Raw genomic sequence first — 23,799 nt, 5'->3', positions numbered from 1 at the left:
AGGAGGAGGCGGCGGGCGGCGAGCGGCGGCCGGCAGCGCTGCGAGGGGGGAGGCAGCGGCCGGGAGCCGGGGCAGGGGCGGCGGGCTCGCCCCGCGCCGCGCAGCATGGTCCGGGAAACCAGGCACCTCTGGGTGGGCAACTTGCCGGAGAACGTGCGTGAGGAGAAGATCATCGAGCACTTCAAGCGGTGAGTGGGGAGCTGGGGGTGGGGGGGTCCGCCGGTCCTTCCCGCGCCCTCGGGTCGGGCTCCCCACCCTCCCCCCGGGGAGGCCCTTTCGGCGGCTCTCCTCCTCGGTTTGAGGAAAACAAGGAATAAAAACCCGTTAAAAAAAAAAAAAAAGTGGTGGTGGGGAGGAATGCGGGGGGACGGTGGCTCCCGCGGCCTGTGGAGAGGAGGAGGAGGAGGAGGAAAACAAAATCGCTGTAAATAACCCCCGCGCCATGGCGAGGATCGTCCGCAGAGGACTGGCGGCGTGCACAGATCCGCGGGGAGACCTGCCGGAGCGGAGAAAAAGATAATAATCACAATAACGACTAAAAATAAACCACGAAAAGACAGAGGAGCAGCGTGTCCAAGCTCGGCTTTCTGCACGGAGTGGATTTCATGCCGAGCGGGGTGCGCGGAGTCTCGGAGGCAGCCTTGAGCCTGGCCATCTTGCTTCTCCATTGCTGCTTTTTTTTTTTTTTTTAACACAACGTTTGGAGTGTTCTCTTTTTATTTTCCCCTCTTTTTACTGTCTTTTTCTCCATCTGGAGCCACCTCGGCCCTGAGGATGCTACGTTCCCCCCCCCCAGGTGCGGAGAACGGTGGGAACCGAAGTGCCTGCAGCTGCAAAACCGTGACTCTTAAAAATAATAATTAAAAAAACCCCGCACAAACCCACGAAGAAAACACCGGATCCCTCCACGCGGGAAGCGCTCTGGACTCATTATATTGTGTTTTGTTTTTTATTCTTTCCTTTTTTTGGTTGTATAGATTAGTCCTGCTCATAAGGAAGTAGTAGCTGTTTGCATGGTTGTATTTTTTCCCTCCTCCCTTCGTTTTTTTCATGCGGGGAGGAGGAGGAGGAGGAGGAGGCGGCGGCTTCTACCCTGCCGCCTCAGCAACACCTTTTTCCTCGGGAAATGCTCTCGCACAAAGTTGATGCCCGGCACCCCACGCTGGAAGCTTTTTTTCTTCTTTTTTTTTTTTTTTAAGTAGGAGAAAAAGAAGGTAACGAGCCTAGGGTGGCTGCTCAGCTCACGGCCCCTCCAGCCAGTTTTCTTCGCCCCCTTTAAAAAAAAAAATATTTTGAAGCTTCCTTTAATCTTCCTGAGTTGGAAAAATGACGGAGCGTCTTTAATAATGAGTCACCATGGGAAAAATAGATGCGGTGACACCGGTGGCGGGGGGGGGGGGAGGAGAAGGAAGGTCCCCGCCGCCTCTGCCCCGGCTCCTGCTCGCCCGCCGCTGCGGAGGGGTCCGGGGGGGCTCGCAGCCCCCCGCCCCGGTGGCCAAGCGGCCCCGGCGAGCGCGGGTGCTGCCAACCGGGCTCTAAAATGGCGGCGGGGCCCCGGTTGGGGCGGGGGGGGGGGGGGCAGCCTGGGTCACTCCGGGGGTCCCCTCCAGCCTCCTGGCCTGAGCCGCAGCCGCAGCTAAACCCCACCTCGGCATCCTCAGCACTCAGAAACTGGCCTGGTTTCGTTGAGCTTCACCTCATTTTGTCCCCGGAGCCCAGAATCGCGGGTCCATCCCTGCCGGCGCGGGATGGGGGTTCTGCGTTCGGGGGGGTTGGTGTTGTCCGTCGGTCCAGGTTACGTGACCCAGCGTTGTACAAAGGGGTTTTGGGGAGGGAAGACCCGCTCCGGGGTTGTTTGTTTAATTCCAGGCATAGCTAGCTGAAGGAATAGGCACTCAGAAGTGGAAATTTGACATTCCTGGGTCTTATTTTGTCCAGTCCGCCTCCTTTTGTAAGATGTATTAAAGCAGGAAAAAAGTTGCTATGGTACTGTTGCTTAGAGATAGATGGGAAAAAATGGCAGGCGCTGAATTGTTAATTACCTTTTTTTGGTTGTTTTTACCTTTGTGAGTTCCAGTCGGAGGTTTGGGAAGGAGATTTGCAGCCAGGCAACACAACACCCCCACCCCCCCCCCGCAAATTCTCACCGTTTTTAAAAACTGATTTTTAACCGGGATTTGCGTGAGATCAGCCTCACCCAAACGCACAAGTAAGCGCAGTTAAAATGTGGGGGGAATGACATGCTGCCTCCCTAGCCCTTTTGGGGATGGAAACTTAAATATTTATGGGTGTAAAAGGGGTAAAGGCGTCTGTGTCGAGCCGGGTTTCGGGCTCAGTGTATAGGTGCTGTAGGTGGACAATGGAGCAAGGCTTTCTTTGTATGCTGGTACTCGCCTGGGGGAAGGGACACGTTACACAAGGATTGCATGGCGTGGTGGGTATATCCACAGGGAAGGCGGCTGCCTGAGCCTGGAGGTGGGATGTGGAAGGTTCCCTCCTTGGAAAGGACGGTTTAGTTTGGTGAGAAAGTCTGTTCAGATGGAGCTGGGCTTGGCGAAACCCAGTTCCCACCCATCCCCCAGCCTGAGAATAGGGTGAAGAGCGTGCGGAGAGGCGGGAGCAGGAGAAAGAATTTGGGGAAATATCGCCTAAAATCTCAGCTGTGGTGCTACCAGCAATACTGTTACCCCCGAAGCCTCTGTGCAACCCATGGGAATGTTTGTTTTTCCACTTTGCTTAGGAAATACTGTCATTTCCATATTAAAAGCCTATAAGCAAGCAGTCTTGCTGTTGCATGGTCTCTGCTAGGGGCAAGTTTGAGAAACACAACCATTTTGTTTCTAAAGAAGCAAAAATTCAAGGAAGGCTCCTAAAACTTAAAATCCAACAGGCGTATTCAGTGTGAGGGGTTTGCTGCTTCCTCTCCCCCCTTCAGTTAACCAGTTACTGTGGGAACCTTGCCTGGGTTTGCAGTCTCACAGTTAATTCTTGTAAGGAATGAATTAAGATGAAAGAGGCGTTTTGCAGAAAGGGTATGTATTTTTTTTTTTTTTTTTCAAAACGCTCCTTGGTTTTGTTTAGCGTGAATTGAAATAACGCTTTCTGGTTACGAATTCCCCTCTGAAATTAGGGAATATTAGAGCTGATCTCAAGAAGAGCTGGCTTACATGAGCAGTGTTATTTTTTTCCTTCAAAGCCAGGTTTTTTTTTTTTAAATCTATTGTCTTGATATTCAAGGGATGGCAAAATAAATGATTTTTCTGTGCATTTTAACAAGTTGAAATTGGTACGGGCTTTCTGTACTTCTATACAGATGCTCCCTTTTTTAAAACTTATTTCTAATTTGCTGTATTTTCTTTCAACTGAGTTATTAAGGCATTCCCGAATACAAAAGCAATTGGTGCCAGGATTGGAGGTCTGCTGTTAGGATGGAATAAGCAGCAAATCTCTGTTAGGGTATGCGAGAGGAGAGCTCGGTGCTCAGGGAAGCAGTGGTAGCAATCATTTGGGTTCACCTAATTAATGCTGTCTTGACTAGCAAGAAAAAAGTCATTCACCATCATTGAAACAGATGCTCGGCAGCTTGCAGAACAAGGCAACTAAATATAGTAACAGTTGTCCCCAGCACAAGTGCTGGCCTTCCATATTTTTTTTTCCCCTCTGTGTTTTTCTTCCAGTTATCTGAAAGAATATGGCTTTGTCCCTTTATTGGTGTTTTAAAGGGCAAAGAGGAGTAAAAGCCTCTTAATTCTGAACCATGTGACTTTGGTATGCTATCTCCTATTCTGTGGGAGAATTAAGACGTTCAGAGTGGCAACCAACTCCAGGAGAAGCCCCGGATTTCAGGAATCAAATGTGCTCCTTTAAAATTGTTAGAAGTAAGTTGCAGATCAGAGCTGTGTTGGAGAAGACAAATAACTGTTAAGGGTTTTTTTGGGGGGAAAATAGGCTTTTGTCTGGCTTCACCTTGTTCTGATTTCTGGTTTTGAGGATGATGCATAGGGATATCTTCTGGAGAAGTGGTCTGCGCTTCAAACACAAGTGCTCTGAGAAGTTGCTCTGCAAAAAACTGTCATAACAGCGAGCACATGATTGTTTTCAATAACTTCTAGAAAACATTTGGTCATTTTACAAGGAAATGTTTTGTCTTGATGGCTGGGAGTGTAAATTCAGCCTGGGAAAGTGAAATCTCCAGGCTTTTTGCTCTGTTTGTCACCCTGATGGGCTAAGGTGGAGTAGAGGGATTTTGGTCAGCTCTTGTACAGACTGTGTGCGGGGGAGAGCAGTGAGGATTGCTGGAGTGCTGGCTTGGAGCACCGAGAAGCAAAAACCTCTGTGCCTGTTTAGGATGGTGGCTGCTAGGACAGCACCATTTCTGGTGCCTTTTTCCCACATCTGACACCGGCAGGTCTTGCAGTGCCTTTCTGCGGGAACAGGCTTGAGTTGAAAGTAGTAGTGCTGTAGTTTTACTAGAAAACCTCTCAGATATGGTCTCAGGCTTTTATTGCTTGTAATTGAATAACAGCTCTTGGATATCACTTAGGATGCAAACACATGGATGGTTATACTAAATTAGTTTTGCATATAGAGATCTCTATCCAGATGCATTTTTATTTTAGGAAAATCCAGAAGAAAGGCTACAGAATGAACTACTCCTGTTTTCTTTCTCGATTTGTGTAATTTTTAAGTGACAGTATTTTCATAGAGTAGGTACGAGCTTTTTCAGTTTAGACATTTGAAGGGAGGGGGAAGGTAAAATTTATGCTTCTGCTTTGCTGAAGCAATGTCTGGAATATCGGGCAGTATCAGGACTTGGTTTTGTTCTGTTTTATAAATATCTTCAGTAAGGTAATCTTAGTTTTGCAGACTATAAAACTGAAGAAGATTATGGGAGGACGTTTGGTTGGGGGATTAAATTGAATGTCCGGAATCAGGAGGGCGGGAAAGGTGTGGAAGGCACCTGCCTCCTCGAGTCTTGGTCAGTTCCTGGTGAAAGGTGGCCTTGCACTGAGAGTAGGTTCATCAGTTGGGTAGCTAATTGAGGAGATGGTGGTGCTGGTTCTGGTGGTGGCTTGCATCTTTGTTTCCGTTAGATCTTCTTTAATAATTCTATTCCTAATACTGACAGAACGAGTGCCATAAAGCAGCACAGGCATCACGGCTGCAGTGTACCGGGGTGTTAGTGAGCAGTGTTTGTCTGCAGCCACCTTCTTCCCCCAAGACTTGAGTCACACAGAGGACGGCTCCTCAACAGTTTAAGATTCATGACTCCTCTGGCTGCTCCGGATTCTGCTCTTTGCATGCACTTGAGGTGGCAGCTTGTTGACGCCACTCTGGCCAAGGAAATGCCTCTATAATTATTTCAAAGAAACTTAATGAAAAGCCACAAAGAGCATAGATTCGGACTAAGCTTCTATTAAGTGTTGTTATACGCTGAGCTGTGTTAGATAAGTTGATGTCACTTGGTTACAAAATTCTGTCATCCTCTGAGCCTTTCTGGCATTGTTTCTTCTCTGAAGTTTCATCAAAGGTCCTGGCTGTGTTTATCTGTGATTTCTTGAGAGCAGCTTCTGTTGTTGCTAGCAGCTCCAAAGTGATGTTGGCTTTTGGTATTTCTTGTCCTTACTCTAAATTCCTTCAGTGCAGCGATAAAATAAACCTAGGGCCCTTTCTTGCAGGCTGTAAGAAAGCAGACATACACGTTGAGAACTTAGCAATCCTTGCGAGGCTTACGGAAGTATTAAATCCATTCGTCAAGTTAGAACAGGGGATAAGAAAAGGCTTAAATTTGTTTTGTGATAGCTTTGTTGATTGTTTTTTTTTTTCCCCTCCTTGCTTTTCATAGGACAGAAAGTCATGCCAAGTTCTCCGGCAAATGACCTTATTGCCGTCTTAAGGTGTGTCCAAAATTAGGTCCTTGTCTTTGCTGAGGGCGAAGAAGCGCTAGCTGGCTTTTCATAAAAAAGGAAGTAAATATCCAAATGAGTAGAGGGCAGGTGGCAGATTTTGGATGAGTCGGTGAGTCAGGATAAACCTGGGGCTCCTTGGGAGTTTTGTTTTCGTGAACTGATGTGTCGCAACTGCAGGCTGTCTTGCTGTTGTGGTGGTTTCACGCTGGTGTCAGATTGTGAAGAACAGGAGGAGATGCCTTCTGCACGTGAAGATGCACCTGAGAAATAATATCAAAACAAAGTCTTCTGAAGATGTTCGGAAAGGTGTAAAACTGAGGGTCACCCCTCTCGGTTGGTTTTAGACTCCACAGGATTTTGGGAGAGTTGCTGGCAACAAGGGTGTAAGTTGTTAAGCTGCTAGTGGGGTGGATACGTTCTGGTTTTGGTAGCTACCAAAAATAAGCACTTGTGAGATGTTTTGCTTGTGTTTTTTATTAAGTTCAGTGAACTTGCTGAGGTCTGAGAACACCCTGAAACCAAAGACTGCAAGGGCAAACATTCCTAAACAATGAACTGAGGAATAAACTAGAAAATATGATTACTCTCCATAATAAGATTTGGAGTTTAGCTGCATCTTCGGCATGCCGATTTAGAAATCTCATGGGAGGAATGTGAGCCTGAAGATGGAAATTCACAGTGTACAACCAGCCTCATGGCTTACCTTTGCATGAGTCTTTGTAGTGTTCTGAAGACTACTTGAACAGTTAATGAAAATCAGACAAAAGCTGCTTTTTTTCATTGCCCAAGTCAGTAGCGTTTCCCACCTGGCGGTTGTACATGCTGGAGTAGTGCAGGAGGTTTTGCCTTTCTGTCTGCCTGGTGGTGAGTAATGGCAGCTCTGGTCTCCGTGAGTCTGAAAAAACATCTCCTAACACTGTTCTGCAGTAATATATTAAGATGTGATGAAGACTTCTGTATGATGAATAAAACACTGCAACTGTGCTTTGGTTTCTGCATTTCCATAGTTATTGTTTAACTTACTAACACTGTAATCATCCTGTGCAATCTGTAAAATCCTGCAGTATGAAGATAATGTCCTTCAGTAAAAGAATAAACGTTGTTATAGACTTTTCATAAATATACCAGGATATATTCCTGGGCCTGCTGAAATCTGATCTGTTAGCAGGATAGATTGAATATTAAGGCAGTGGCTCTGAATTCAGTTAAAACAACATCCTTCTCAGGACGGATTCTTTGGAAGTGTGTCCTGTAGCATTGCATGTGGCTGGCTCTCTACTGTACTTTGTATATTCATGCCTTGTCCGAGGTCCAAACATTCACGGTGAGAATGGAGCAGAATTCAGACGTGAAGGGAACATCAGTTTTTCTGCTCAGACAAACTAATCACGGGAGCAGAGCGGTTGTCTGTTTTAATGACCACTTTCTGGTTAAAGTCTTGGGCTTCTTTTAAGAGCAAAAGGGAGCTTTTTTTGCTTGCTTTCTCTTCCCCTTTTTAATTAAACTTAGCAACTTAAAGCTGAAAGCACTTTCTTTTTTTTTAAGCACACTTAGATCTGAAGTGTGACCTTCCAAATCTGATCAAAATGCCCCGAATGTGCTCTCATCTCAATACTGAAAAGCCAGATAAGTCCAAACATCTCTGGAAGGAGTGTGAATAGATGATCTTAACTGCTGTCTGTTGGATACCCAGTGGCGCTCTCTCCAGATGAAGACAGTGCTAACTTGTATGTGTATTCCTCTTGGATATCCCTCTGTCCAAATAGAAGAGCTTGCATGTCTTCTGTTATCCCCTGATGGGGTGGGAAATTGGTTCAAACCGAGTTCTTGTTACATAGGTAGTCAGGTGCCCAGTCAAAGCTGGGTTTGAAATTATTTTTTTAGCTCAATTAAAAGACTACTGCCAGGTTGTAAATTACTTTTTTTTTTTTTTTAAGCAAGTGGTGAATGGCCTTCAGTTTTTTCTTCAGGTACAAAACTGAGATGGTTGTGTCTTCTTTCCATGGGATTCATTGAGAGTAACTTAATGTCCCTGTTGCAGATTTCCCCAACTGCAGTGTGCGCATCTTTGGTGAGATGCTCACTGCTTCCGCGTGGCACAAAGCACCGAGCTGTGATCCATCTGCTCTTGCTGCTGGTGTGAATACCTCCCGTCCTCATTAATAGTGACGGCTGCCAAAAAACGCATAGAGGCTTATTTAAATGTTCCCTCTTTAGACTCTCTGTGGCAGCTGTGGGTCACCTGTAATAGTTAATAGGGAAAAATAAGAAAAATAAATTGCCGAGTTGTATGTTTAAAGTAGTCGTCTTTGGAGGGGAAAAAAAAGTCTTCCGGCCTCATTAGCATCCTAACTGTGAAGAGAATAAAAGCGCAGGATGGATAAGTATCTCCCTTGTATATGTAACCAACATCTGATTTAATTTCAGGGGATCTGTGCTTGTGTGTGTGAGACACTGCTCTTGGAAAGCCAGCTAAATACTCATCCAGACAGCTAACAATCTGCACAGTAACCTCATTGTAGTCAAAGTCTAAATAAACCTTTGGTCTTTTCCTTAACTCTGAAACAACTTGTTTGAACTATTAGTAGCAGAGAAGCTTTGCCACATTTAAAAAATAAAAATGGCTTTAACACTGATGGTGTAGATGATACGCTGGTTGTGGGTACAGTGAGATGGGCTGGTTTTTGGCAGCAGCTGAGCTCAGGAAGCATCTCTTTCTCTATGTCCGTTCAAAGATTATGGTCTCTTGGTTGTGCTGGCAATTCATGCTCTTACCTAGCTTGTGACAGACTAATTTTTGAAAACAAGCATTTAAAGATGAATCCGATCACCGAAACAGCATAAAATTAGGAAGCGGCTTTCCTGGCGGTTCCGGTGCTGTACCCGGTGGTGGTGTGGATGGTACGATGTGTCCTTGAGCCGCGGGAGGAGCCCTGTTGGTCTGGTAGTACCCATACACTGTGGTAAGGGTCTGCTGAATTCTCTGACCTCCTTTAGGTCAGCTCATAAAACTGAGGTGAGAACCCTCACCTGACATTGCGATGAAATTCAAGCTAGACTGTTTGCAGCTCGGCTTTGCAAAACCTTGACTTTGAGTTGCATCAAAAGAAAAGCCATTAAAATCTGGCTGGCTAGGAGCTCAGTTGGGGCAAGTTTTAAGCTCTCACCTATGGAGAAACTGCCTGGAGCGCTGGTAGTCACTGCAGACAGAACACCTGAGTGTGTGCCTGGCTCTTACTGTCAGCAGGGAATATTAGTTTCCTTGGGCTGACACCTGGCTCGCGCCGAGTGTTGTACTGCCAGTTGGTTTAGTCACAGGAACAAGCACTTTCTCCAAGGTGATGGTAGCGGTGAGTTGCGAACCAGCGCAATAATATTTGCCCATCTGTATTTGGGTGACTGCTTGGTGTGGCAGTATGGGAGTGGCTGGCCAGCTTAAATACAGGGTTTTGTGGATGAGGCTGGACTGGCTGGGAACTGACTTTTTTTTTCAGGGTGGTGGGACTTTATTCCTTCCCGTTTTCGAGATTGTAACCTTTTAGGAGTAGGTGAGCTTTTGGTGTTGGTGACTTGACTGTGAGTCCTTGGATCCATGGCTGCTTTCTATCAGATACAAAATTCAAGTTGTCCAACCTATTGGCTGAAATGAAGCCGGTCACTTGGTCAAACCAAGTTGTGGTTTGAGGGGGAAGAACAGTCCAGTCACTTGGGATGGTCTGAGAGACTGCAGACGGATAAACTTTATTTTTTTCTGAAATACCATTTTCTGGAAAACGTACAAAACCTTGAAGAAGAGGTTGTAAAGTTTGTGTTTTAGTGGAGAAGTATGAACCAGTGAGCACCAAGACTTACAAAGCCTTAAGATGATACATATTTAAAGTACTCCACAGCATGGCTGGGAGACCATAATGTTATGACTCTGCATTTTCCTCCATCTGCTGCCGAATACATGCAAAGCAGGGCTTGGAGAAGCAAAACTGAGATGGGGAATTACTCTTTCATGTAAGACTGAGAAACTTGATTAATCAAGAGATTCCCCTACAGTTGCGATGCAGCGCGTTCTGAAAATCAAATCCAAACAAATCCTGAAATCAGTCACACAAAAGAACAGGCTTGAGCAATTCCTAAAGCAGAAAGCATTTAATGTAGCCTATCGCCACCGGTATTTTTGAAGCAAATCTGCAGATTATGCTTTAAGCTGGAAGGAAAAATGCCCTGGAGATGGAATTTAGCGGCTCTGTGTCTAGCATGTAGTAACGTGATACCGCACATCTGCGTAGGTTGGAGGATAAAGAATCACAGTGCATCATACTTGATACAACACAGCTGAACATGCAGAGTTTCTACAAATTTTTGTAACCTCTTCAGGCTTCTACAAACAGTTGTATTTTTTCTCATCTGCGTGGAGAGCAAGATTGATGGGATCTTGCCACGCATATGTATCCTCCCTAATCAATTTTAAACCCGTTAGCCAGTTTCAGCTGTACTTCAGGGTGAAGGGGGTACTCACAGTCTCAGAGATACAACAGTTCCTTTGAGTTTCGTGAAAATAAGCAGTTTTAATAGAGGAGAGAGACCTGATTAGTGGCCCCATGGAGAGAAAAGCTGCAGCTAGAGTGCAGCCCTTATTAGACATTAAAGAATCCACATGGGAGAGAGGTGTTCCGGACCGTGGGAAAAGCTGCAGTGGGAGCTGGCGGTTATTGGACACCGGAGAATTCGACCTCGAGACATGCATCCATAAGAAATGAGTCTTCATTATTTCTGCTCACAAAGCCACTTTGATTTTTTTTTTTTTTTTTTAATAACGTATATACCAATAAGCCCTGCTATGGATGCTTGCATACTTTTCCTTAATTGAACAGAAGTGACAACTAGGAAAAGTTCCTTAATAACAGAGCTTCTGCCTCTTTTCTGGCTGGCTGAGGTGGCTGTGCAAATGAGAAACTTGTATTGTTCAGCTACATTTACACAGCTTTAACTGGGTAATTTTGCGTTAAGCCCTTCATTGCAGTTCAGTCAAGATTTTCCTTCTGACTGCAGCCTGCAGACAGTCTGATGCAACGCTGGGTTTGCCTGACGTTGCAGGCAGCGGAACTGCTGACTTGGACGAGGATATTAAATACAGCCCGGCTGGATGTTGCTCAGGACAAGCTGGGGCGTTTTTTCACTCTTACAGCTTCATGCAATCCCAGTGCCCAAAGCATGGATTTGTCTCCCCTTCTGTCATCTTCGTCAGGTTGAAATGTTGTTAGGGCTCCTTCTGAATGCTGTTTTGTGTTGTGGGGGTGTTGCATTGGAACTGATCTGTATCTCAAGGAGCGGATTTATCTATAGTCAAGTTTAACCTGATGCGTGTGTACTAGAACAGTTTATCTGCAGCAACATTTTTTTGTCATGGGAGTTGCAGAAAAATTTCCTGCTGTGTTGACTATTGAAACAGGTAGTTGCTACCAACAGTAGCAACCACGAATAAACCGTTTGAAATACGCTGTTCCTTTCCTCTTTGGTGGTACATAACAATTTCATTTGTATATTAATACTTCAGCAGTATCCAAATGGTGACTTCGCAATAAATCAAATGTCTTAATTAGGAATCACTCTTACTTTGTGTCTTAAAATGGACATTCAGCTGAGCTGTAAAGCAAGAAGCGAGCGCTTATTTCAGCACAGAGTTATCTGCTGGACTATCTGATAATGTCGAGCATGTTACTCTTAAATAACAGAGGTATCAGAAGTATCAGTGAATGTGCCTATGCTAGCTTTTTAATTTCCTACTTTGTCATCTCTTAGGGAGGGATTACGAGTGTAGACAAAGCCCTAGCTGTTTGCAGTGCGTGGCAGGAACACGTGCTGTATCTCATTAACAAAACCCCTGTTTGTAGTTGGGAGTTGAGAGATTTCCCGTTGAATGCTGTTGGGCCTAAAGGGAGCTGCAAAGGCTAAGAGTGGTCTTGGTTTGAGTAATTTGGGCAGTGGGGCAGGAGGGGAGAGTCACGAGTGTCGTGGTGAGGACTCACCCCAGTCATGTAAGCGGTCTGACTGGGCTCTGTACCCTGGCTGATGGTTTCTGCTCCTGAATTTTGAGGTTTCCCTGAAGGTCTTTATTGCTAGGAGGAGAGCTGCAGAGAATGCCCTGAAGAGTGTTGTTTTTCTCCCCCCAAAGGTCTCGGAGCCAATAAAGATCACTCTAAACAGGTTTTAAAACATTTCAGATTGCAATCTAGAAAATTATGGGAGCTCAGTAATTAGGGCATGTTTCTGAATCATTGCTGTCACAAGGTCTGTTCTCGGTATGGCTTGAAAACCAGTGCTCCTTGTGATACGAGGAGCTTTTATTTTGCCTAGCTTTGGGAAGGTAAAGGTTTTCAGAGCCTTACATTATGTGGATTTATCACTCACTGATGAGCTTTCCTACTCATGATCATCCAGAATGCTATCCTGACCACTCACGATCGTTTATCGTTATAGAAAAAAACAATTTACCTATACCAATGCCTGTAGTGTGGGTAACAAACAGGAGGAGCTGGAAGCCATTGTGCAGCAGGAAAACCATGATATAGTTGCTATCAGGGAAACATGATGGGATGACTCACACAACTGGAGTGCTGCAGTGAATGGCTATAAACTTATATAAATATATAGGGGAGAACTTTGTAGAGTAGGGCTGATAGTTGGACTTGATGATCCCAAGGGTCTTTTCCAACCTGAATGAAAAAAGCCCACAACAACTCCGCAGAAGGGATAGGCAAGGAGTGAGAGGTGGTGGGGTGGCCCTGTATGTTAGGGAGTGTTTTGATTGTCTAAAGCTTAATGATGGTGACAGTAGGGTTGAGTGTTGATGGGTAAGAATCAGGGGGAAGGCCAACAACGTAGATACCATGATGAGAATCTGTTGTAGACCACCTGACCAGGATGAAGTGGTAGATGGAATACTCTATAAGCAGCTGGGAGAAGTCTCGTGATCGCTAGCCCTTGTTCTCATGGGGCTTCACTTTCCAGATATCTGCTGAAAATACAATGCAGCAGAGAGGAAAGAGTCTAGGAGGTTGCTGGAGTTTCTGGAAGAGACCTTCCTGACATAGCTGGTGAGGGAGCCAACAGGGTAAGGCGTCCCGCTGGGCCTGTTGTTTGCGAACAGAAAAGGATTTGTGGGCGATGTGATGGTTGGAGGCCATCTTAGGCACAGTGATGATGAAATGCTAGAGAATAAGGAGGGGGGGCAGCAGAACTGCTCCCTTGGACTTCCAGAGGCAGCCTTTGGCCTGCTTAAGAGCCTGGTTGCCAGAGTCCCTTGGGAGGCAGTCCTGAAGGGCAGAAGAGTCCAGGAAAGCTGGACATTCTTCAAGTAGGAAATCTTGAAAGGTGCAGGAGCAGGCCGTTGCCGTGTGCCGAAAGATGAGCTGCTGGGGAAGAAGACTGGCCGGGCTGAACATAGAGCTTTGGCTAGAACTCAGGAAAAAAAGGAGAGTTTATGACCTTTGGAAGGAGGGGCAGGCAACTCAGAAGGACTACAAGGATGTCATGAGGTTATGCAGGGAGAAAATTAGAAGGGTCGAAGCCCAGCTAGAACTTAATCTGGCTACTGCTGAAAAAGGCAGTAAAACTGTTTCTATAAATACGGTAGCAACAAAAGGAGGACTAAGGAGAATTACCATCCTTCATTGGATGTGGGGGGAAAACACAGTGACAAACACCTGAGGAAAGGCTAAGGTACTTAATGTGTTCTATACTTCTGTCTTTAATAGTAAGTCCAGTTGTTCTCTGAGCTGGAAGACAGGGACAGGGAACAGAATGAAGCCCCCATAATCCAAGGGGAGATGGTTAGCAACCTGCCACACCACTGAGACACACACGAGTCTACAGGGCTGGATAGAACCCACCCAACGGCACTAAGGGAGCTGGTGGAAGTACTGAACCGGCCACTTCCCATCATTTATCAGCAGCCCTGGCTAACTGGGAGGTCCCAGTTAACTAGAGGTTAGCAAAGTGCTGGAAGGAGGATCTGGGCAACTACTGGCCTGTCAGCCTGACCTGGGTGCCAGGAAAGGTTATGGAGCAGATCATCTGGAGTGCCATCATGTGGCATGTACAGGACAACTAGGTGATCAGGCCCAGTCACCGTGGATTTATGAAAGGCAGGTCTTGCTTGACTAACCTGATTTCCTATGACAAGGTGACCCACTTATTGGATGAGGGAATGGCTCTGGATGTTGTCTACCTAGACTTTTGTAATGCCTTTGACACCATTTCCCACAGCATTCTCTTGGAGAAACTGGCTGCTCATGGCTTGGACGTGCGTACTCTTCACTGGATAAAAAGCTGGCTGATGGCTGGGCCCAAAGAGCTGTGGTGAATGGAGTTCAGTCTGGTTGGTGGCCAGTCACAAGTGGTATTCCTAGGGCTCAGTGCTGGGACCAGTTCTGTTTAGTATCTTTATCAGTGGTCTGGATGAGGGGATTGAGTGCACCCTCAGTGAGTTTGCAGATGACACCCAGTTGGGTGGGAATGCTTGAGGGTAGGAGGGCTCTACAGAGGGATCTGGACAGGCTGGAGCGATGGGCCCGGGCTAGTTGTGTGAGGTTCAGCAAGGCTCAGTGCTGGGTCGTGCCTGTGACCCTCTTGGGTCACAACAACCCCAGGCAACGCTACAGGCTTGGGGCAGAGTGGCTGGAAAACTGCCTGGAGGAAAAGGACCTGGGCGTGTTGGTTGCTGGCCAGCTGAATATGAGCTGGTGGTGTGCCCAGGTGGCTGAGAAGGCCAATAATAACATCCTGGCTTATATCAGCACTAGCGTGGCCAGCAGGGACAGGGAAGGGATCATCCCCCTGTACTCGGCACTGGTGAGGCTGCCCCTTGATTACCGAGTTCAGTTTTGGGCTCCTCACTACAGGAAGGACATTGAGGTGCTCAAGCATGTCCAGAGAAGGGCGGTGAGGTTGGTGCAGGGTCTGGAGCACAGGTCTGATGGGGAGTGGCTGAGGGAACTGGGGGGGTTTAGTCTGAAGAAAAGGAGGCTGAGGGGAGACCTTGTCATTCCCTACAACTACCTGAGAGGGGGTTGGTTTCTTCTCCTAAGTAACAAGTGATAGGACGAGCGGAAACATCATCAAATTGTGCCAGTGGAGGTTTAAATTGGATATTAGGAAAAAATTTCTTCACTGAAGGGGTTGTCAAGCATTGGAACAGGCTGCACAGGGAAGTGGTAGAATCACCATCCCTGGAGGTATTTAAAAGATGGGTAGACGTGGTGCTTAGGGACATGGTTTAGTGGTTTAGGGCAGTGCTAGGTTGATGGTTAGACTTGATTTTCTTAAAGGTTTTTTCCAACCTAAACAATTCTCTGATTTTGTGCAGAGAAAGAAGCATTTAATTTGTTTTATTTTTAGCTGTCTTTAACGTGATGTAGCAGCTGGAGATAAGGAGAGCCAATACCATACATTGAATCTCCTCTAGAGGCTGCTGGAAGTGATCCATACGTTGCTGGCAGCCTTTGTGCTGATACCCTTGTCCTAGTGAGTTCTGTCACTTAAACTTACTTCTTTAGAAAACTGGGGGAAGATCAGGTGTTTAGAGGAGCATTACAAAATGGTCCTGTCGGGCTCTTCAAAGTATGCGTGCATGTATATTAGACAAACACTCACAGTATTTTCACCACAATCCTGAACAGCTAGTTTTCAATTTTCAAGACAGAACTGAAACGCGTGTGCGTTGATGTGAGGGATTTCTGGTGTCCTGAGCCTTGCAATGTGCTAGCTCTGTGCAGAGCATGCTCTGGTGCCCTTGGGGATGAAGGCTCCTGCCTTCAGCCAGCTTTGGATCAGGCCCTCAAGCAATGAGACGTCGTGCTGAGTTGTTCGTAGTAAATACTGCGTTTGGCCTCCCTCAAGCACAGCTGCTGGCGAAGGCCAGCGGCCATGTGTACGTTGCCATATTTGTCGTTAAGCATTTGTGATATCGTTTGACAAATTCTCCAGGGGTTGAGTGGCAGTCCCACAAAGACAAGTGATTGTGGCTTATTGGGTGACAGTCGTCATTGGGCGCCCCCCCCCCCCCCCATTTGTTAAAGTTGATTTTAAGTGTTGTTTTCCAGGACTCTGGAATTCTGTTTGTTGTTTCTATCAAGATACATTTCAATTAACATGCATTATTTTCATCCCAGCCCTGTGCACAAGCGTTGATGTGTGAGGTACTGTATTTATGGTAGGATCCAAACCCAATATTGCAGCCTGTGCATTTTTGAGTACTTTCTGTTTAGATTCTTTTGTTCTTCTGTATCTGTAATCTCTCAAGTCTTCCTTCCATGCTAGGTACAGGATGACGTTGTCAGATTTTGAACTGATCCTTGAAGTAGAGTGTAATTCCAAGACTTTTGCTGCTGAGTTCTGAACGTGGTGAAATACCATCTTGTATCACTCTTGATATGAAACTCCCTTTCTAAAAATAATTTGAAGTATGTAAATATTTTTCATGTCAAGTAAAGTATGTGGCTATAATGAATATGAAGCATGGAACGTGGTGGTATTTAGTTTTCTTAGGCCAAGCATGTTATAACTTATTATATGGCACAATTTATTATATTAGTGCCCATGTTGTGATCAGTTACAGTGCCTTATTCTTTGCAAGTGCCTGTGTAAAGACACAAGTCCCTTTGTGTTGCTGGCTCAGGACCTTTTACAGCGGTGAATGTGAAACACTGCTTTTGTTAGTGCTATGGGAGGGAGACGCTGGCTGTGCTGGTCATGTCGTGAGCTGGTGATGCTGGAAGCTGGCGCTTAACTCTGAGCAGGATTTCTTCAGGGTAGCTGTCACCATGGCTTGGTGTCCTGCTGCTGGTAAGACTGAAAGTGCAGTGAGTTTTGCTGCTCTTCAGCGGGTTATTTTGCATATTAACGCGGATGAGAAGGAGATGTGTGTGCTCTTGTGGCGTGCCAAGTTCTTAAGCTGTGAAATTAATGTCCATGATAGCAGGAGACCCCAGAACTGGTGTTACCGGAGTTCAGCAGACATCAGCAGCCTGGCTAACATCCCCTGCAGAGCTGGTGGTGGCAACCTGCTTTATGGCAGCTTTAGTATTTGCACATCTTGCATTTCCCTGTATTGGGAGCAGATCTGCTTTGTGCAGGGGGAAGCAGGACTAGAGTAGCCCCTAGCATGGGGTATTTGGACTGCTTTGCAGTTAGAATAAGGAGAAGAGGCGCAGACATCTGGATAAGTATTATTTCAGGTCACATTATTTTGTTATGAAATAACAACAAAGCACGAAGAATGTGATTGGCCAAGAAAAGCTTCAAGCTGTGCGAGCGTTTTACTGAATAATGCAGGCCGGGGCTTGCCGGGGTTATATAATAATGGAGGAGGAGGGAGTTTGAGCGCAGCACGGAAAAGTCATCTGTGCTTTTTAGATGGCTAAAGATATCTGGCTTTAGTCAAAGTGAATCCAAGTGAATCCAAAATATTCAGATGTCCTGCTGTATCAGGACGTCTTGTCAAATCATGCTCTTAATGAGCGGTGCAGAAACAAGCACAAAAACAATGCATTATTTCTGATCTTGCAATGTGTCTTGCATTTGGTAGTATCTGGAGCGTAGCATTGTGCCGGCATCTAAATAAAAATACAGGGGAGTTTTTTAGACTGAGATGTAGCTGACCTGCAGAATTCTGCAGTAATGAAAATGGTTGGGTAAAAAAGGTCTGCACGAGCGTGGGGGGAGCTCAACATGAGAAACAGGGAAGTAATATGATTTGAAGTGGGATGGGGTTTAAATCAAAAAAGGGAATATCCCTGGTTTCAACCTACCTTTTTCTATCGTGTATATATCATCTTGTAAAGATCCTAATCAGTTTATCAAATATTGCAGCTAAATGGTAACATTTGCTTACCAAACATTTGCTGGCCAACTTCTTCCTAGTCCATCCTTTGTGTAAAATGCTTTTGCTTGGGAATAGCAGAGGCTCTGCAGAAAAATGAATGTTTTAATTTTTAAATTAAATTTTGGTTAATTAGAAATGGAAAGGTGAGAGTGCTGAGGGTGCCAGTACCCCTGTGTAGGGAAAGTTGTAGGGTGAGGGATGACTTTGACTGTGTCTGGGTGACACGTTGCCCCTGGGGAGGAGGAACCAGCTCGGCCTTGCATTGGTGGAGGCTGAGTTTCCCAACCTGGCCGCGCTGTCTGCTGGTACAGGAGGAAGAGCTGGGGAGGAGGAAGGGCTGGAGAGCGAGAGAAACATGCCGAGCAGCCATGCCAAGAGCCCAGAGACATTTCAGCTGCTTGATTATAGAGGTGCTTTGATCTACAGTGAATAAACCGATAATGCTTAAATTATGAATTCCTTTTCTTTGTCTGAAAAGCTGGATTAGCATGGCTTTGTTCGAGCAGTGATTATCGAGCAACTTTTTTTTTTTTTTCCTGAAAGGGCCGCTAGATTTGTGTTTACAGCTGGGTGCTGCGATCACGCTGTGCTGGTGGAGGGGCTCGGTGACATAACAGCTCTCGCATGTCCTCGTCTCCTCTGCTTCTGGTTGAACTGTAAACCCCTCCGAAAATACGGCCTTGGCCACCTTCCTTACAACATGGAGCTAATGATTAATCAGCATCAGTTGTGGATGGGAAGAGGCACTAAAATGCCTTGTTTTCATTAGGGTCTGCAGATTTGGAGCCGAGCAAACGCGCCTCTTTGTTTTCTGTTTGGTCTGCCGGTGATTGCAAAACGCAGCCTTCTTGGAAAAGGCTGATGCGCAGGTATAAAGATACGAGGTGAAGGTTGAGAGGAGCTCCTCTGCGAACATTACCAAAGGTCGCGGCGATGCCTCCCCTTGTCTTTTGTCCCCTCTTCCCAGCCCTCGGGGTCCGGACAAAGGTCACCACTCAGAGCGCGTTCGCATCCATCTTGCCTTAACTTGTGATCTGCGTAATAAAACGCGGTGTTACCGCTGCCTCTCCTCCCCCCTGGCCCTCCACAAAGTATCGTGGGGGTTTTTTTGTTGTGTGTTTTTTTTTTTTTTCCCCTTGTAATGTATTATTCTGCTGCAGTAAACTCGTCTGGTGATGCAGCACTGCAGATCTCCCCTCCTCTCCCCTCGATGCGGTCCTCCTCCCGGCAGCATCTGCCAAGACGGGAGCAGCTCGGAGAGACGCCAATGGGTGGGGCTGGGTCAGATCAGTAGACAGATTAATCTTCACGGTGGGGGACCGAAGGATGTGTGTAATCACAGGACCACGTTGGGGCAAGGAAAATGCAAACCTTCCTCTCCCAGCAGCTGTCCTTGGATGCTCGGGGCTCTCTCCGTCTCAGTTTTCTTTCATCCCCCCCCTTCTGCTCCCTTTCTCCTCCCCCCTCGCTTTCAGCAAAGACGATTGTCACAGATTATCCTCGGGGCTCGTCAAGGGTACGGTGCAGGGCACCAAAGCCCAGCGTATATTTACGTATCTGGATAACGGATGGTTTAAAATGTGCCGTCTCCGAGTGGGGTGATTTAGGACAGTGGCTGCAGTGGAATACAGTAGTAGCCTTCTCCATCCATTTCTTTAGGAAAAAAATTTTTTTTTTTAAATTAATGGCAATGCAAAGTACACAAGTACAAAGTACCCAGTACAAAAATTAAGCTCCGTTTGCAAGAGTTGTGTGTTTGTTGGGTGATTTTGTTGGTACGTGGGGATCAGATTATGTCAGTGTTCTGTATCTTCTGCACCTTCTGGGCAGCGTTGTCTCAAATATTTGAATGTTTTAACACATTCCAGATCTTCTGCAGCAAAAGAAAAATAATTGAGGTCTGTCAGTGTGTTGTAATCACACATACATGTTATGATTTCAGCATTAGAAAATAAAAGAATTGTCAGAGTGGTGAGCGGGAAGTCTTTCAGAGCCTGTTTCTGATGTAACTGGCAGCAGCGCTTCATGTGAAGATGGCTGTGGTGACTGCAGTCAGGAGGTCAGTTAGGATTTTAGGGTTTTTTTGAGGCGTGCTAAGATACTATTTCTGCCCCGCCCCCCCTAAAGGCTGTAGCCAAAGTGTGGGCTCATGTTGCCAAAGCTGAGTATGTAAACAGGGAGCAAAGGGAAAGTACGTGTTCTAACCAGTCACTTCTGTATCTACATTATTGAGAAGACCTCAATGGATATGAGAGTTGGAGTACTCTGTGCTGCTACATCTTTCCTTTGTAGTCTGCAGAGAACCAGCACTAAAGCGCATGTTGAAGGGTGATTGATGGTAACTAGGATTTTGTCATGTTCATTCATGGCATGAACGGTTTTTCAGATAGGCTCTTCCCTGTTTTCCTTCCCCCTTCTTCTTTTCCTGTTTCTTCTCTCTTCACATGTGCCACATCCAATTAGGCCATTTTCCCTCACAGGGTTTTTATTAACCATATGCTCTACTTCTCTGGTCTTCTTAAATCTTGCCTTGAAGGCAAGATAACCATATCCAGCTTCAGAAGAATGCAAACTTGGAGAAGTATCTTCCCTGCAGTACCATTCGCCATTATTTGCTCCTTGCAGCTTTTAATTAGAATAAAAACTAACCAGTGCATCACTTTGGTATCACAGGTTAGGAAACTCCTGAGAATTAATGTCACCGTGCTGTACCCACGAGTACAAAGGTGGCAAGATCTGCTATGGGTAGCTTAGAGGCAAGAATGCATCCTGTGTGTGGCTTGGCCTTTTCATGCCTAACAAGGCGCTTTCCGACTTGAAAGATGCTCTTGTTTGCTCATATATTCCTCAATGGACAGTGCACTGTATTCGGTGGGGAATAAACCAGTGAAAAATAAGACCTAAATCCAAACCAGATTATATATAAAGTGTAGTAGGTCAGGATGAAATGAGAAGCCAGCAGTCAGCGAGGCAGGTTTTCAAATCATGTTTAAGGATTAGTCATCCAGCAACAATAACGGAATTTTAAGGTGTATGGAAAGCCATGCATAAAACAGAGTCAGGTGTGGGTTCTGACAGCATTTGCTCCTCGGAGAGGCAGTTGTATTACCTTTTTCCTATGTGTAGACATGAAAACAGCTTTTCTTGTTTAAGATCCGTTTACATTGGCTCAGCATTGGGCTGCCTTTATGAGCAGAAAATTTTTTGCAATAATTCTTCATTGAGTTTACAGATATTTCTTGATTAGTTTTTTATTTGTGTGTCCTTTTCCCATCAGACATTTAAATAGGCTTTTTGCCTCTTTTTGTCATGGATTAACAACTGCAGTGAAAAGTCCTTACCCGTTTTGCTCAAAATCTCTTGGCTGAGAGAAATGAGCAACCAAACTGCGACCTGCAGTTTGTGGCTGTTTTAAAATGTTGCTGTGTTCATACTTCCCGTTTTATTCTTTCTGCTGTGAGTTGATGCAAGTTTCTTGTGTGCACAGACATTTATTTTTTTTCTTTCATGCAGACATTTACTCATCCGCAAGTGCCTGTGTTGCAATTACTTAACATACATTAAGTAGGGTGGCGTCACGTTCCCGTCAGCTTTCCTCAGTGTGCCTGTGGTGCGGCTTAGTCCGTAGTGGGGATGTAAAGTTGAACCCCAGAAGCACCCTGGTCCAGGGGTGCCTGTGTCCAAAGTATCCTGCGAGGCTGTTGTAAATAAATGGGTTTGAAAGCAGGAGCAAGGATCAGAACGAAGACTCTTGGTTTAGTGATGAATGGATTAAATATAGATTGGAGTAGTGGAATTGCTGTGTCAAGGTCATTTTTTTTTCTTAAGAAATTGTTGGGATGTCTGTATTTTTACTTGTTGTGACACAGTTTTAATTATGTCGTGCTCGTCAGATTAAAAATGAGAAGGGCTGCTCTAATTGTGAATACCTTTCTATTTCTTCAGCTGCTCTTGCTGTTATTATAAAAAAGGGTGATCTCATGGTAGGCAAACCAAAGAGAGGAGTTTTAAATACAGTGATGGAAAGTTTAAATGCTTTTTCCCCTCTACAAATGACTTTTTCCCTCTTTTTGAAAAGGCGTCTTCCAACCTCTGCCGTGCTTTGAGATTGATTTTCCTGCCGTATGGGAAAGGTGAACGGTTTGAAACCGATTTGGATTTTGCAGGAGGCGATGTTACTAAATGTGGGGTTTTTTTCCTGCCAACACTAATATACGTGCTCTGCTTTGCTTTTCTTCCAGATATGGACGTGTCGAAAGTGTCAAAATACTCCCTAAGAGGGGGTCGGAAGGTGGAGTGGCAGCGTTTGTGGATTTTGTGGACATCAAAAGTGCGCAGAAGGCACACAACTCTGTCAACAAAATGGGAGATAGAGACCTACGGACGGATTATAATGAACCAGGAACCATTCCCAGTGCTGCTCGGGGATTGGATGATACAGTTTCCATAGCATCTCGTAGTAGAGAGGTTTCTGGGTTCAGAGGAGGTGGTGGGGGGCCCACTTACGGCCCCCCACCATCACTTCATGCACGGGAAGGACGTTATGAGCGGAGACTTGATGGGTAAGTTCCAAGGTTTCTCTAGGCAGGTATTTTGTATTTGATATGGTGAGAAACACAAACTCTTATCTAGGGCCCCCAGATGGATTTAAAATTTTGGGAATTATCTGTGTTTCCTATTTTGGGTTGGAGACGGAAGTGATTTCTATCCCAGTGGCTGGTACCTTGTGGATCCATAGAGGATGTTGTCTGCAGCTGGTTGGATATCTACACTTGAAATAAGGTGGTTTTAAGATGGAAGATTTCCTTTGGCCAGCATCGTTATTGGAGTTACTCTTTTCTAGAAGTAATGATTCCATTTCTTGGATAATATTAAGGCCTTGCTCGGATGTATCCCTGCTGCCAGATGGAGCTATCTTACTCTACAACATGTGGTGAAGTTCTCTATGGAGTATCTTCGGAATACTAGAACCTAAAATTCTTTGAAAGCTTGATGCCTAGTTCTCAGTTCTCACTATACGCAGTTGGTATGTTAATTGGATTGTCACCACAAAATTTCTAGTAGACTTTAATGATGCGGCCCCTTGGATTCTACAGACAACACTTAGCCATGGAAATAACGCTTGGATGGAGAAGACCGAAGGCAGCTTGTGATGTTTCCATTTTGGATCTACATAATTTCCAAGTTATTGGGATTATTCTTTCTGATGGTATTGGCAAAAAGAGATGATGGACATTACTAAATTTTGGAAATTATAGTGTTTTTTTAATGCTGGGATAAGAACTACTGCCTTGAATTTATTGGATGGTATACAGTCAAGACGCCAGTAGCCATGGGGAGTGGATTACTATCTAGTCTCTTAAAAAGCTCTTTGCTACTCCACATTAAACATACTTTAGTTTTAAGGACGTGGTACTAATACCAATTTGTGGATACGCCAGTGAAAAATGACTGGGCTGGATGGTTACAAAGGCGGCTAGAGGATGCCTGCTGGCCAGCAGCGATGAGTGCCCTCGTGCATTGAGTGATCTTCTACCAGCTGCTTGATTCAGACATAGGGCTGGAAGTTAAAATAATGGATCTATTTAAGTGCCTACTGTCTCAAGAAAGAAGTCTGGGGGTTTCAGAGTTATGGTTTCAGTCTGGGACTACTTCCTTCCAGTGGAATTTTTTTTTTGTCTTGTCACTAAGATTTTTTTTTTTTCTCCTTGTTGGTTCATCTAAAATATCATTTGACACCCTTGCCCATTAAGAAGGTGGATTACCCCTATAAGAGGGGCCAAAATTGGGGAAGTTATGTTCACAATTCTCTCCCTAGATTTAATTGGGAATATAGGTCGTGTTTCCACACTTGGAAAAGGTTGGTATGTCCTGCCCTGTGTATATTAGCCCCTCTCCTAACCCAAGTCAAACCCTCTCTTTCCACTAACTCCAGTAGTACTTAGTACTAATAGATAAATCGAAAAAGCACTGTAGCCATTAGATTTTCAGCTCTGCTAGCTCCTCTGTCTGTCT

General features: G+C 45.4%; 1 protein-coding gene across 5 annotated transcripts in view; it reads left to right on the top strand.

Annotated features, from left to right (window-relative positions):
* SPEN (spen family transcriptional repressor) overlaps positions 1–23,799 on the top strand; it is a 71,592-nt gene continuing 47,793 nt past the window's right edge. For all 5 annotated transcript variants that reach the window (XM_074925032.1, XM_074925034.1, XM_074925033.1 and 2 more), the window contains exons 1-2: positions 1–188; positions 22,026–22,346. In XM_074925032.1, the coding sequence (XP_074781133.1) occupies positions 106–188; positions 22,026–22,346 (404 nt within the window). In that variant the 5' untranslated portion in view covers positions 1–105. The remainder of the gene's footprint in view (positions 189–22,025; positions 22,347–23,799) is intronic.

This window comes from Athene noctua, chromosome 22, assembly GCF_965140245.1.
Source record: "Athene noctua chromosome 22, bAthNoc1.hap1.1, whole genome shotgun sequence".
NCBI classification, from domain to species: Eukaryota; Metazoa; Chordata; class Aves; order Strigiformes; family Strigidae; genus Athene; species Athene noctua.
This window is presented reverse-complemented; position numbering and strand designations above follow the sequence as displayed.